General features: G+C 43.1%; 1 protein-coding gene across 2 annotated transcripts in view; it reads left to right on the plus strand.

Annotated features, from left to right (window-relative positions):
• Positions 1-10,017: 10,017 nt before the first annotated feature.
• The window catches only part of LOC147623648 (ribonucleases P/MRP protein subunit POP1-like), an 85,764-nt gene continuing 79,486 nt past the window's right edge, over positions 10,018-16,295 (plus strand). The window contains exon 1 of one of the 2 annotated variants that reach the window (XM_086820237.1): positions 10,018-10,728. In XM_086820237.1, the coding sequence (XP_086676363.1) occupies positions 10,103-10,728 (626 nt within the window). In that variant the 5' untranslated portion in view covers positions 10,018-10,102. The remainder of the gene's footprint in view (positions 10,729-16,295) is intronic. The other variant, XR_015269186.1, reaches the window with a different exon arrangement.

Raw genomic sequence — 16,295 nt, forward strand, 5'->3', positions numbered from 1 at the left:
AATCTCTCTCTCTCTCTCTCTCTTTCAAGAGTAGTAGTATAATATAGTATCTAACTCTCTCACTCTCTCTAATTCTCTGTAATCAACTCTCTCTCTAACTCGCTCTATATTTCTCTCTCTCTCTCTCTATCTCTCTTTAACTCTGTAACTCACTCTCTTTAACTCTCTCTCACTCTCTATAACTCTTTTTATCTCACTCTCACTCACTCTCTTTCTCTACCTCATTCTCTCTCTCTCTCTCTCTCTCTCTCTCTGTTTAACACTCATCCTCTCTCTCTAACTTTCTATCTCAGTCTCTCTTACTCTCTCTATTTCTCTCGAATTGGCCAACTCTCTCTCTCTCTCTCTCTCTCTCTCTCTCTCTCTCTCTCCTCTCTCTCTCTCTCTCTAACATCCACTCTTTCTCTACAACCTACTCTCTTTACCTTTTCTCCAACTGATTCTCTAACTCTCGCTTTCTATCTCTCTCTCTCTCTCTCTTAACTCTCTGTAACTCTCTCTCTCTACCACACTCTTAGTCACTCTCTCTCTCTCTCTCCCCCTCTCTCTCCCCCTCTCTTTAACTCTCTCAAACTCTCTTACTCTATTTGACTCTCTCTATTTCTCTACAACCTACTCTCTTTACCTTTCTCTAACTCTCTCTCTCTCTCTCTCTCTCTCTCTCTCTCTCTCTCTTTAACTCTCTGTAACTCTCTCTCTACCTCACTCTCTCTCTTTCTCTCTATGTCCCTCTTTTAACTCTCTCAAACTCTCTTACTCTATCTAATTCTCTCTAACTGGCCAACTCTCTCTTTAACTGTCTCTAACACTCTCTTTCTCTCACACACTCACACTCTCTCCTCCAACTCTCTCTCTTCAACTCTCTCTATCACTCTAACACACACACACACACTCTCTCTCTATCTCTAACTCACTGTCTCTCTAATTCTCTCTTTTTAACTCTTTTTAACTATCTCAATCTCTCTTACTTTCTCTAATTCTCTCTCTCTGTCTCTCTGTCTCTAAACTCCCTGTCTCTCTAATTCTCTCTTTTTAACTCTCTTTAACTATCTCAATCTCTCTTACTTTTTCAAACTCTCTTTATTTCTCTCCAATCAACCAACTCTCTCTCTCTCTCTCTCTCTCTCTCTCTCGTTCCCTAACTCTCTTTCTAATTGTTTCTAACTCTCTCTCTCTCTCTCTCTCTCTCTCTCTCTCTCTCTCTCTCTCTCTCGTTCCCTAACTCTCTTTCTAATTGTTTCTAACTCTCTCTCTCTCTCTCTCTCTCTCTACCTCAGTCTCTCTCTCTCTCTCTCTCTAACACACACTCTCTTTATTTCTCTCTCTCTCTCTCTCTCTCTCTCTCTCTCTCTCTCTCTCTCTAACACTCATAATTCTCTCTAACTCTCTCAAATTCTCTTACTCTCTCTAATTCTTTCTATTTCTCTCAAACTGGCCAACTCTCTCTCTATCCCTCTCTCTGTCACACTCCCTCTCTTTGCCTTTCTCTAACCTCTCTTACTCTCTCTAGCTGGCCAACTCTCTCTCTCTTTCTCTCTCTAATACTCTTTTGCTAACTCTCTTTACCTTTCTCTAGCTCTCTTATCTCACACTCTCACACTCTCTTTCTCTTTTTGACCCCCTCACTCTCTCTCTCTCTCTCTCTCTCTTTAACCCCCTATCTCTCTCTAAGTCTCTCTCTCTATCTCTAACTCTCTAACACTTTCTCTTTCTCTCTCTAACTCTAACTCTCTCTATCTCTATCTCACTCTCTTTATATCTAACACTCTCTCTGAGCCCCCCTCTCTCTCTAACCCCCTCTCTCGCTAACTCTCTTTCTTTCTCTTTTTAACTCTTTCTCTTTAACAATCTCTCTAACTCTTTTTCTTTCTCTTTCTAACCAGCTCTCTCTTTATCTAACCCTCTAACTTTCTCTCTCTCTCTCTCTCTCTCTCTCTCTCTCTCTCTCTCTCTCTCTCTCTAACTCTCTAACCCTCTAACTCTTTGTGTCTCTAACTCTCTCTCTGTCTTTCTCTTTAACACTCACTTTCTCTCTAACTCTCTTTCTTTCTCTTTCTAACCCCCTCCCTCTCTCTGACTCTCTAGCCCTCTAACTCTCTTTACTTTTCTCCAACTTTTTTTTCATAATAGAAGATATATTACCAAAATTACTTCACAAATAGCCACATGGCCGCCATGTAATGTACTAGCTTTCCCTCACTAATTACTTTGAACCACAAGTGTAGCTCGGAGTACCCTCATCCAATATATAGCCGTGTCATTCTCCACCAAATGAGCTGACCGCAAAAGGAAGAGACTTGCCACAATAGTAGCCCTTTTATATGACCTATGTGAGTTGTAATATTAACTTTGCATCAAATATGAAGGCATTCCTAGTTAACCAGATATGCCACAAACCTATCCACCTTAAAAAATGAAAGAAAACTGAATGTTCTAGGTTATCCAGCCAATTCAGAATCTTGCCAAAATCAAGCCTTTAACCTTTACGGGCCTATCTGTCAACGGAGCTGTACGTGAGAAAGGAAATCCCACACCTTCTTTGCCACCAAACATGAAATGAAAAGATGCGGGCATGTTTCAAACCAGAAGCAATCTGTCGCTTTCGCAACTGGTCCCCTAATGGTAAGCCTCCAAGTAGCATGCACCATAGGAACACCTTCCCTTTTAATATGGAATGTTAGACCACCAACCCTCTAAGATTACTTCCTTCCACCAGGACCTATCCTTCCTGATGTTCCATACCCTATTAGCCTTCTCAATGATCTAGTGCTTATCTTCCACCATCATATGGTACACTTGATTTGTTGTACATTGGACAATGTCCTGAGGCTTTCTAAATGCCCAATCTAACCAAGGTTGTTGATCCTCCAACTGAGGAATATCACCAAAACGGTGTAAGTGATGCCCTCACCTTCTCCCATAATTGTACATATCCACATGGAACTTGAAAATATCGATGGATTTTTCGAAAAGACAATAAGCGGCCTCTACGTGGCAACAAAGCATCCATAATTCTCACTAGTCCCAATCAAGCCATTCTATTGAATTTTGGCCGCTCAACAAGTTTGTCAGGCCACTCCAAAAGTTGTGAAGTAGCCAACACCTCACTTGCCATAGAATTCAACTGCAACCCCGCTGATCTGAAGGCTTCCATTTAGTGTGTGCCAACACCTCCTTCCCCATGAGATCATCAAATGAAAAAGGAGAGGTGAAGCCACCACTTGAACCTATTGGAAACCATTCACTACATCCCACCATGTACCATCAATCCTGGTATTACCATGCACAAGTGCAACCCTCTCTATGAGGACCTTAGCCATTACCACCTATGGCTCTTGAGATACATACATATCTTACAATAAAGGCCATCTCCTAGCAACCATATGTAATCTGACATCTAATAGGGATGCCCCTCCACTCCTCTTCGGAGTTTCCAAGAAATCCACGTCTACCTTGGCTTATTTCATGCTCTTTTCCATAACATAAATCTAATTGGCTATTGTATTTGATGCAAAGCTTTGCCCGTCCATGGCAATAAAGGCAAGAAAAAAGATATCATGCTAATCATAATGGATTGTGCCACTTTGAGCCGAGCATGCATAGGCCAGCCCTGAGATTTCCAATACACACGCTTATCATTTATCCTTACAGACATCCATGCCAATAAAGCCTATGAATCAACATCAACTCCAATCAGGCAACCCAAGTGGCGTGTGATGCATCCCTTTTGTATCACCTGCCCATTCCATCCCAAACCAAGCAAATCGCTCTCGGTACAGCTTATCAAAGCATATTTTTGCATATTAATGCATAGCCCTGAAGCAAGATCAAAAGTATCCCAAGCAGCCATAGCCTTGTGAACATTATCTCTTTGCGCCTTAAGGAACATGAAAGAATCGTCTACCAATGCCTAGCTGAACATTTGCTCTCTGCTTGGAAGAGTAAGCCCTATAACTTCACCGTCCTCTGCCGCTTATCCAATCGAGATAAGATTGGATGTGTAAGTGGGCATTCCTGCTTGACCGATCTCATTAAATGAATGGGTTCAGTCACCCCACAATTAATTAAAAGCCTAGCCACTACATAGTATAAATAAAAAAAGACATGCGAGGGCCAAATCCCATAGCCTGCACAAGCTATGAAAGAAAAGACCAACTAATGTGATCATAAGCCTTTTTAATATCTAGTTAAATCATAACCACCTCTTGCCTTAAAGCCCTTGCAGAATCAATTCCAATTTGTACATTTAGTATATTATGTAAAATATTCTGAACTTTAATAAATCCATCTCTCTCTCTCTCTGTCTCTATCTCTCTAACAACTCATTGTTTCTCTCTAACTCACTCTCTTTACCTTTCTATAACTTTCTAACCTTCTCACTCTGTAGCCCTCTCTCTCTTTCTCTCTCTTTAACACTCTCTCTAACCCCATCTCTCTAACTCTCTTTCTCTCTCTTTCTAACCTTCTCACTCTGTAGCCCTCTCTCTCTTTCTCTCTCTTTAACACTCTCTCTAATCCCATCTCTCTAACTCTCTTTCTTTCTCTTTCTAATCTCCTCTCTCTAACTCTCTTTCTAATTTCCCCTTCCTCTCTCTAACTCTCTTTTTAACCCCATCTCTCTCTTTCTCTAACGATCTTTCTAACCCCCTCTCTCTTTCTCTAACGATCTTTCTAACCCCCTCTCTCATTCTCTTTCTCTCTCAACACTATCTCAAACACACACTCTCTCTCTAACTTGCTCTCTCTAACACTCTCTTTCATTCTCTTTGTAACCCCCCCTCTTTCTCTAATCCTCTAGTTCTCTCTCTCTCTCTCTCTCTCTCTCTCTCTCTCTCTCTCACACACACACACACACACACTCTCTCTCTCTCTCTCTCTAACTCTCTTTAACTTTCTCTAACTCTCTCTTTTTTCTCTTTCTATCCCCCTCTCTCTAACTCTCTAACCTTCTAACACTCTCTCTCTAACACTTATTGTTTCTCTCTAACTTACTCTCTTTACCTTTCTCCAACTCTCTAACCCCCACCTCTCCTTCTCTCTCTAACACTCACATTCTCTGTCTAACTTACTCTCTTTACCTTTTTCTAACCCTCTCTCTCTGTAACTCCCGAAGTGGCCAACTCTCTCTAACACACACACACACTCTCTCTCTCTAACTCTCTCTAACACTCTTTATCTATCTAAGTCTCTTTACTTTTCTCTAACTCTCTCTAACTCTCTTTCTAACCCCCCTTCTCTCTCTCTCTCTCTCTCTCTCTCTCTCTCTCTCACACACACACACACACACACTCACTCTCTAACTCTCTTTCTTTCTCTTTTTAAACTCTCTCTCTCTCTCTCTCTCTCTCTCTCTCTCTCTCTCTCTCTCATAGAGCGAAGAGAGAGGGAAGAGAAAGCAATTGGCGGGCACCAAGGAAGAGAAGGGAGAGAAGGCAAAGCCAAGCGAACGTGGAAAAGAAAAAGTGGTAGTGTATATATATATATAAAAGCTTTAATACTAAAGCTACTAAAGCAAAGTTTCAAAGCTTTGGCTAGTGCTGAACACTTAAGAAATAAAAGAAAAGTCAATGGCCGATTGGCGCCAAAAAGAAAGGAAAAACGATCGGCGAAAAGGAGGGGAGAGAGAGAGAGAGAGAGAGAGTTGTTGGATAACAAAGAGAGATAGGAGAGAAAAATAAATTCGTCGGCAGCGTAATCAAGCTGAGAAGCTTGAGAAAAAATAAAAATTATGGATAAAAAATTGAGCTCAAAAGTTAAACCTTTTGGCCTTCTTTGCACCAAATTGTGTAAACCTTGATTTTTGAAAATTTCTTCAAAAATCCTTCTCCTTAAGTTGTCCCCAAAGCTTTGATACCACTATTAGGACCTTTAAGACCCTTGGAAAAAGAATTCTAATTTCTCAATACAAAAATTAGAGCATAACATATACTTGCACAAATTAAAAGCATAAACCTTAATAAACCAAATAAAATAATAAAGAGAGAGATAGAGTAGAGGTCACTGTCGACACAAGAGTGGGTTGAATCTACCCTGGATAAAGTGTGGCCCTTGTACCACTCTCCCATATTTATATGTATTAGAAAAAGCCTTGCTTTCCAAAAAGATATCTCCAAAAACAAAGCACAAGTGCTTTTGAGTTTATGAGTGTGCAAGCCCTACAAAAATATAGCAAGCATTAATATAAAGTCTTGAGCCTACCAAAAGTATAAAATACTATTTAGTATATACAAAGGTATGTGGCCTTACCCTTACAAAAAATATAGATGCCTAAATATGAAACCATAAAAGGTGTTCACATGTCTTCCAAAATATCTCATAGTGGTCCAACATATGTTCCACCCATGATTAACACATAATCCACCACTCAATCATTGCCTTCATCCAAAATAATATTAGTCACTACACACAGTTGATTAAACTCATTATTGATCTTGGCAGACATCATACTAGTGCACGTAGCTTGATTAAACGGATTAATCCTAGTAGATGAAATAAAAGGCGTATCCAAAATAAAATATCTCAAAATAATATAATGGACGTCCCCATAGAGGTTATAGGAATACCATAGAAAATGCTCCATGACATGCAATTTTAGAGCCATCGTTCTCATTCGGGCTTGATTAGGAGAGTTAGTGTTTGACCTAGTGACCTAGACATGAGGATATGGCTAGCTCCTATGTTAACTAGAGCTATCTTTTATTCGAATATGATCTTGGTGGTTGTGCCTATGGCTTCACGTTCCACTCTTCTTCATCCAATGACTTTGGCCATATTAATGTGGAGATGTAATGCTTGCACAGTTTCTCTTGTTTCACTTTAGCTTTCGCTTTAACTTCATGCTAAGTTTTTTTTTCCCATCTCTCCTTCTTTGCTCTTCTTGCCTTCTCTTCTTTTTTTTTTTTTTGTGAATGGCCCTTACTCTGGTGAAGGACCCACAGTAGCATCTGAGTTTGCTATGTGGGGTAATTTTGCAAAGTCTCATTCCTCTATACTTAAGCTTACATTTTTAATTCTTTGTGCTATATAAGAGGACCATATCCCGACCTTTATGTCCTTGTCTTTAAGCTTGTCATTAAACCATTGCTTACATCATAGTTTTTGAACAATCATCCCATTGATTGCTACCCACATAGCCTGGCCTTTTGCAATCATCTCATTGATTGCCACACACACAGCCTAGTCTTTTACAATCTCTCAAGCTCAAAGAGATGATTGATCAAAATGTTACAAGCCAACATTTTCCTAATGTCAATTCTTACACTTTGTACCATTGAAATGGTTGTGTCGGTGCCATGGGTTAGGTTGAAACTCGTGGTGTCGATTGCCACCATGTAGACAATTTTGTAAGCCCATAGTCCACTCCTAGGTTCCATAGATTAGGTTAAAAGGCATGGTGTTGATTACCACCTTGTAGGTAATTCTGTAAGCCCATAGTGCTACTGGCAACCTTTGTTTCTAGTCGTTTTTGCATTTAGCCTCTACAGTCTTAGTCCGGATAGTACACATGATCTTGTTAGTTCTCTTAGCCTAGCCATTTGCTTGGGGGTAGCATGGTGAGGAGGACTAGTGTATAATCATAATTTTCTTTAAGTAGGAAGCTCACAACTACATTAATGAAGTGTGTTGTCCCTATGATATAACTACTGATTTCAGTGGGCACCCAAATCTAGTGGTTACATTTTCATACAGGAATTTGGCTATGGATTTTATATAGGCCTTTTTGGTTGCATGGACTTCAACCCATTTCTTAGAATAGTTTGTTGCATGCTATGATGTAGTGAGCTTGTGTGCTTCTTACCCCACTAGACTAATAGGTCCAACAAAATTGATGTCTTGTTTCTTAAAAGGTTATAGAGAAACTATGGGGTATAGAGGCATCGTATCCTTGTCATACATGATGATGGCAATTGTGGACATTCCTCATAACCTTTTACAAATTCAAACACATCACATCACCAAATAATGTAGGCCACCACAAACTTACACTATTTGGTAGCCTTTTACAAATCCAACGGCATCACCAAATAATGTAGGCCACCACAAACCTACACTATTTGGTATCCTTTTACAAATTCAACTGCATCACCAATTAGTAGGCCAACCACCACAACTTATAAGTTTCTCAAATCCCACTTCACCAAGAAACTTAGAAGTTTCTCACATGCACAATGAGAATCGCCAATGGGAATGCTTAAGAAAGTGCTCATGCTCCACTTCAACACTGGAAGTGCTCATCCAAACCGGGGAATCCTATGTTCTTTATAATTTTAAGGGGAGACATGTGCAACCTCCTTGTCATAACTTGGCCTACCTTGTGTATGGTGTTTTTTTCTCACTCACACACACATGCACAGAAGTAGCATTTACCCCGTAGTTGAAACGATTAACTTTATCAATAATTAATCTTAGTTAATTTGATAATATAGCAATGATGCACAATCCAATGTAAAGAGATTGGGTAGAGTCTACCTCATAGCCACTGACAAGAAAATCTTTGGCCTTTATGGGGTGATGCTTCTGATTCTTGCTTTGATAGTTGAAATATAGACGATGCCTCTCAAAGAATCCATGCACTATATCTTGCCACGCATACTATACATCTACATGTATATTATATATGCACACCAAGTATGTCTACTTACATTGTTACTTGATTTGATCTCTTTATGTGTGCCATGTATCTATTTTCTTTGGTTGCACCTTCTAATCTTAGTTTTTATATCGCGTGCGACTCTTTCCTAGTTTGATGCATCTTACTTGGTTACCCCTTTTGATCTCAGTTTGTATATCATGTGTGAATCTTTCCTAGTTTGATGCATCTTCCTTCCTATATTACTATGTATGCATATTATTGTTTCCGAATTTGGTATTTACTCGTATACTATGTATCTACATGTTGTCACACATCGTTGTTTATATATGCACATTACCTCTATTAAAATGCATCATGTTGTCAGAATTCCTTTTTCATGTTTTTATTTGAAAACTTATATCTATTGGGTTTTTGTGATACAAGGAGTGTTAAGTTATGTGCTATATGGTTTTAGGGAGCCAAATGGGGAATGATCCTACAACAACAGAGAATTAGGCTTTGGATTATTTTAACAGGATTCTTTTTGTGGTTCTATCAAATGCATCCTTCTCCTATGGGTGATCCCATGCGGTGGATCTAGCTATGCAATATAAGAAACATTGTCTCTTGCAGAAATGGCACTCTCCCCCCTCCCCCTCCCCCTCCCCCTCCATCTCCTCCATCTCTCAGTGTGTGTCTCAAATTTTCCTTACAGTTCTTAACTTTGAGAGTTGGTATCATTGAATCACCAAAAGTTGGTGGTTTGGCAATTTTCATGAAAGGTTCCACAAGTCTAGGTGTTTCTTTCATGCTATTCTTACATGATTACCTACTTCCACAAGACTAGGTGTCCCTTTCATGCTATTGTTACATGATAACCTACTGTGTTTTGCATTGTTTATATGTGCGCTCTCTATGCTTCTATTTTGGTTTTAAAGTAGCTTCAATTTCTATTTCTAGTACTACAAGTTTATATTAACAAATGGATTTAATTCACACTTGCCACAAAACCGCTACTCAAGCACACTAGTTCCTTGGCACACCATTAAAGGGGCTCTATTTACTCTCTTCTCTATACCTTAGGGTGTTGACAGTACTTGTTCATGCCTTGATTTAAGGGGAGGTGTCAGAAAGACATTGAAGTCTACCAAGCGGTTTATTGCATTAGAGAGGCAGCAGTTGATTCATGCTCGAGTGAACCCACTCGGTGATCGTCTTGCAAGAGAAAAAACATTGCATATTGCCGATTTTTGCGAGTTAGTGCAATGGATAAAGCTTGAGAGTCCCAAGGTCATGGGTTCAAGCCCTCACTGAGAGTCCCCAGATCATGGGTTCAAGCCCTCACTGTGCAAGCGGTGGCATGCATGGGTGTGTGTGTTGTGTTGCACTTTCTAATTCCAAAAGAAAAAACATTGCATATTGAAGATGCTAATGGCCGGACAGAAGCAACCCATGTAGAACCAACTCGCTGATGAGTATGTTAAGGAACTTTCAAATGAATGTATCCTTGTACAGCACAGTGCTGTAGCCATGGGAGACATGGTGGCCTTGGAGGCACCTCCACGCACTTTGGAAGTGCAACAGTTTGCAAAGGCCCGCGCGGCCGAGCTTCTGTCCCTCCATGCCGCCTTGAAGAAGCGAAAAGCGCCGCCGCAGCACGATGATGCCAACAATAACGATGATGATGATGGCCAAACCAACACCGCCACTGCTACTTCACCTCTGCCTCGCCACCTTCGCCGGCGTACTTCCAGCTACGCCCGCCGCCGCCGCCCTCTCCCATGGCTTTACAAGAAGAGGAAAGCATCCGCCTTAACATCCTCCTTATCATCGTCGTCGCGCCCTAAAAAGCAACGCAGGGTTCATTCGGAGCAGCGTAGCCCTGCTGATGATAGTGCTGCTGTCCATGCTCAAATGGGCAGAGATGCTGCTGCTGCTGTGGCTCAAGTGGGCGGCCATGGTGTTCAGGAAGAGGCTGGCCCCAAGAAGAAGAAAAGGCTGTGCCGCCGCCTCCGTAGATTGCTGGAGTTCAAGCCTGGTGGTCCTCTGACCACGTGTGATGGCACCAGACGGCTCTCAACCCATGTCTGGCACGCCAAACGCTTCGCCATGGAGAAAAAGTGGGGCTACTACCTACCCCTTGGTCGCCCTGGAAGGTCCTCCCTTCCTCTTTTCACTTCAGCAGCAATTCTTCAACGTGTAGAGAGAGAGAGAGAGAGAGAGAGAGAGAGAGAGAGAGTGAGTGTATGTGTTCCATTTTAACATCTACTGAAGGCCAAAATCGCCTATGAGACCAAATACATAAACGAAGATCATGAAGGTCTTATACCAAACCTCTGGTCCGAGAAAAGAAACATAAAACCAATAGCCTTTGGCAAGACTTTGTGCATCGCTATGGACTGACAGGAGTAGCAGTATCATTCATGATCCAGGTACAGACCATAAAACATCAATACTCCTTTGAACCCAACCCCCACTTATAAAGTGGATCCTATGGCCTATAATAGCGGTCCAGCTATTAGTAACCATACTAGGATTATAAATGAGCCTTGATCACCTAGAATAAGCCAGCCTCCCTAATCCTAGGGCTCTCCCAAACCCCGCGATTAGACCTACTGACCGGAGGTTAGCATCAGGTACATAACATAAGAGCAGCCCACACTGGTCTTTGAAAGAGTGCACAGAGCGGAAGCAAAGTGGCACTAGAATGTGCTGAACAAAGAGTGCAAGAGAGAGAGAGATATGGAGAAAACTATGTTGAATATACTGAAGCAAAACAGTCCCAAGCAAGAGACACTACAAGTCTCATAAGTGAGGGAGCAAAATATGTACAAGACTGAATGAACAGTGAGAGGCCACCACCCACTATTTATAGTAGGGGTAAGCTGGCCGATTGGAGCTGCAAAAGAGGCCGACTGGAGCTACTGGACAGGCCGACTGGAAAATGCTAGAAAAGCTGGAAAAAATCCCAGAAAAACACATACTCAGGCTCTGCCATCACGGGCACATGTGATGATATGAAAGATGTATCATGAGATCCATGTGCTACATCATCATCTCCTGGCTCACTCTGAGTATGAATGAGAGTGACAGCCTCATTCGCCCGAGTCCGCTGCGTACGAACAGGCAGCTTCCCCCGACGAATGCTCCTCCGTCTAGCGCTCTCTGAATCTGCAGCCTCCTCACGCAAAGGTATCGCCAAAGCCCGTGCGCGTGACCTTGTGACACGGTGATCGATGCTCTCCAACTCTCTATGAAGGAGTCGTATAATATCTGCCTGCTCGTCTCTGACACGCTGCTCCACGTCGTCCTCAGTAGAGGTTGGCACCATCTTCACACGGGTCGGATCTGCCTGTGGAAAAGCATAATCCGACAAGTCCGAACCACAAGAAATGACTTAATTATATTGAAATGTGTCAAAAGAATACGACAGTTAAATATATTTGCTTGGGTGCCCCCAAAGCATGATAATCTCGCACGAGCTTCATGTTAGCTCGGCAATACACTAATCGCTCCAGCTGAGCGGTACTAAGTCGATTGCGGATCTTCGTGTGAACCAAGGAGTAGGCGCTCCAATTGCGCTCACAAGCACCAGCAGAACAATCCTACGATCACGAATCACGATACGATTTTGGAGTCAAAACCCTTAATGAATTAAACTTTAAAGATGGATGCAATTGTGAAAGAGTCAAGAGTACCTGCGAGAGGATTCAGAGAGCAAGATGAGTCAGCTTTGGAAGACCTTGTCTTCCATAGCTCTGCCACCACGTGAGAGGAAATTTCGTCGCCTCCTCTCTCAAAACCACCGCTCTAGCAAAGGATGGTCCTAGATTGTTCATAAAACTCACCATCTCTGCATCAACCTCAAGTTGCTCATCCTCGTCGTACATTATGTTGATGTACTGGTCTTTCTGCGTGAGAAGAGTGCTCTGACTAAACAGCTCTGGTTTCTTGTAGAAGGGATGAAGCAATGCAGCCATCCCATGAATGGGACGGCTCATAAATGTCCATCGCCGCTCTACAATAGCTAGGATGTCACCCCGGCTACAAATTGACAAGCCAACATTCCAACAGTCATTATATAATATAACTTTAAACATATTGTTGCAATGTGCATATTATTTAATATTAATATAATCAGCCAAGAACAATATCCAAGTGTACACTCACCGAGACTCCGTCAATGTCGTACAGGCGGCAATATGGCGCTTCATCTCCATGAAGAGACGATAGACCAGTCCAAGAGTAGAGCCCTCCATATCTGTGATTCGGAGGAGGACATGGATAGGCTGCAATGCCACCGTCAAGCTCTGTACCTCTGTCCAAAGGCCTCGTCAAGCACTTTTCGCTGAATGTATCTAGTGGCCTCTGTCTGCGCATGGTGCATAAACCTCTATTTCGGGTCCACCACAGTCTGTAGTAGTGGGTCCCGTAATCTAAAAAGCCTCTGCAAGACCAGGAACATATAAGAAAACCTGGTCTTCGAGGGTTGCACCATATCAAGTGCACTATGGCTCTTGAAGATGGCCAAAGCCTGATGTTTTTTTCGAAAAAATGTAGTAATCTTCATGGCATCTGCAACATCAGGTTGCACCCATGGCAACTTTCCAATATCCTCCATCAGCAGGTCCAAGCAATGTGCAGCACAAGGAGTCCAAGCAATGCGAGGAAACTCTGCCTCGACCAATTCACCCATACGCTTGCAATTTGAAGCATTGTCTGTCACCACTTGGACCACATTCTCTGGCCCAACATCCAAAATTGCGTGTCTGATGTGGTGATAAATAAACTCAGCACTGATGGATTCTCCTGCCTTTCCTGCATCCACAGCCCGCAAGAAGTATGTGCCAAGACATGAGGACACCAAAATATTGATAATGTGTTGTCTACGCGTATCACTCCAGCCATCAAATATGATGGTGCACCCAAAAGACTGCCATCCTGCCTTGACAGGTACCAATGCCTTGTCTATCAAGGCTTTTTGCTCTTCAAGCATCGTGGTACGCATTTTGTTATACTCCACCCCGGACCACGAGTCTGTGTGGCCAACCTCTGCTATGGCCCTCACCATTCTCTTCCATTGATCAGTCCTCAGTACATTGAAGGAGATGTTGCACTCCACAAGAGTGCAAGCAATCTCCATCTCAGCCACTTTTTGTCTCTCTTTCACCCACGAAAGAGATGACACACGTGAAGGCAAAGTACTCTGTCTCAGCACATGTGCATCATCATCCTCATCACCCTCCTGCATGACACGGGCCCTCTTTCTGCCCCCTGTAGGCTGGCTATCCTGTGTGGAAGAATCACCCATCTCCCCCACAAGCGCATCATGAAGTGCATCTTGAGTGTGCTGGCTGCCCCTTACCTTCTTTGAACCCTTTGCTGTTGATGAATTCTCAGCAATGAGCTTGTCTCTGATATCCTGCGGCACCTGCTTGCACCCACCACAATTGCCGGTGGTGCCAATACCTGTCAAGTGTATCACGACACAAGAAATTGTGCTCGTGAGCTCGAAGTTGCAATACTTGCACTGCCATCTACGCGTGCCAGAACCAGCTTGGGTCGGCGTATTAATAACACGGATGGCATTGGTGTGCTCCTGCCAGTAGGGGTTGCATGGCTTCGGCATATTGGATCCTGGAAGCTCTGTGACACAAAGAAAGAGAGAGAGAGCTTAGAGCATAGTACATACTCCAAAGGAAGAAAGAGAGAGAGAGAGAGAGAGAGAGGGAGAGCTTAGAGCATACTCCAAAGGAGGAAAGAGAGAGAGAGAGAGAGGGACCCCGGACTCGGGAGGGAGTGAGAGAGAGACGAGATTAATCATGTAGTACATTGGCCGCTCGCGGTTGAGAGAGAGAGAGAGAGAGAGAGAGAGAGAGAGAGAGAGAGAGTACAGTATGAGACAGAGATGCATCATGAGGGACCAAGGCCATGAGTGAGAGAGAGCGTGAGAATTACCTGGTTGCAATGTGCACAATGTGCAGAGACGGAGCGAAACAGAGCACTGCATGCGAAACAGGCGAAATTCCGAAAGAAGGCCAAATTTGCACGTTGAAGGTCAAAAAGGGGTTTTTTAAAAAAAATAAACATACGGATCCGTACGGTACGGATCGATCTGTACGTACGTACGGCTGCAACCTTGATCGGGAGTAGGTCAACCATACCAAACAACTGACGAGAACCCGATACTGTTCTTGATCAGTCCCTGGAGAAGCATCAAGTGAAGAAAGCTTCTCACCAATATCCATAGGAGAAGATACTGGTTTGCACCTAGTCATCTGAAATTTGTCGAGAATCTCCTGAGTGTACTTCTGCTGAGAGAAGAAAATGCCCTTCGAGGTCTGCCAAATCTCAAAGCCAAGAAAATAATGCAAGAGACTAAGATCCGTCACCTCAAACTTTGTCTCCAAAGCATCCATAACAGAATGGATCCACACAGAATAAGAACCTGGAAAGATGAGGTCATCAACATAGACCACAATGATAACAATCAACCCCCTCTCAAGGAGGATATAAAGGTTCGAATCTTCATGAGAACGGCGCAGGCGGAGCTTCTGAAAGAACTCATCAATCCGCTGGTACCAAGCCCGCGGAGCCTGCTTTAGACCATATAAAGCCTTCTTTAGTCGGTACACATGATCCTGTTTGCCCGGAACAACAAATCCTGGTGGTTGAAGCTCTCCATTCAAGAAAGCCGACTTGACGTCCATTTGGAAAACGGGTCATCTATGATGTCCTGCAAGTGCAAGAACGGTGCGAATGGTAGTCATCTAGGCCGTCGGAGCGAAGGTCTCATCGAAGTCGACTCCAGGGCGCTGAGCATAACCCTTGGCAACCAACCTCGCCTTGTGCTTGTCCAAGCTGCCACCATCAGCTCGGAACTTTGATTTGAAGATCCAACGCACACCAATCACCTTACACTGCAGTGGCTGAGGCACCAAAATCCAAGTGCCATTCCGTTTGATAGCATCCAGCTCTGCCTGCAGAGCACGACGCCAAGGCTCATGTGAAAGAGCCTCGTCTACAGAAGTGGGATCAGAAGGACCATTAATGATAGTAGACATAAGAGCATAATTAACAAACATGTTGTCCTCATGAATTTGTTTCCCTGTAACTCTGGAATAACGTCGAAGAGAACCAAGCGGAGGAGTAGAAGGAAGCTCACGTAACCCAGAATCACGAACTGTCTGATAATACCAACGAGGTAAACTGATCTGCTCGAACTCGCAAGAGGAGGAGTAGGGTCATCATCATCTGATTGAGTGTCCTCAGCTGGAGGTGTAACAGAAGCAGTGGGAACAGGAGGAGGAGGAGAAGGAGGTGGAGACGGAGGTGAAGGAAGAAGAAGCTCACCACCCCCCTCTGAAGATGTGGGAGTCTCGTCGAACACCACATCATGGCTCACAACAACTTTACTGGCCTGAGGATCATAAAGACGATATGCCTTGGACACAGTGCTGTATTCGAGAAAAGTCATGTGCTGAGACTTCGAGTCCAACTTGGAGCGATGCTCCTTAGGCACATGAACATACGCCGTACACCCAAATATCCGGAAATGAAAAACGGAGGGCTTCTCACCATGGAAAGCCTCATATGGAGTTTTATCGGGAAGAGTAGCAGTAGGAGACCTGTTCTGAATGTAGACAGCAGTGGAAGCCGCCTCAACCCATAAACGTCAAGGTAGTGAAGAATGCTCAAGCATAGCACGGGCCATCTCCATAAT

Source organism: Cibotium barometz, chromosome 26 (assembly GCF_041138505.1).
Source record: "Cibotium barometz isolate CiBa-2024 chromosome 26, ASM4113850v1, whole genome shotgun sequence".
Lineage (NCBI taxonomy): Eukaryota > Viridiplantae > Streptophyta > Polypodiopsida > Cyatheales > Cibotiaceae > Cibotium > Cibotium barometz.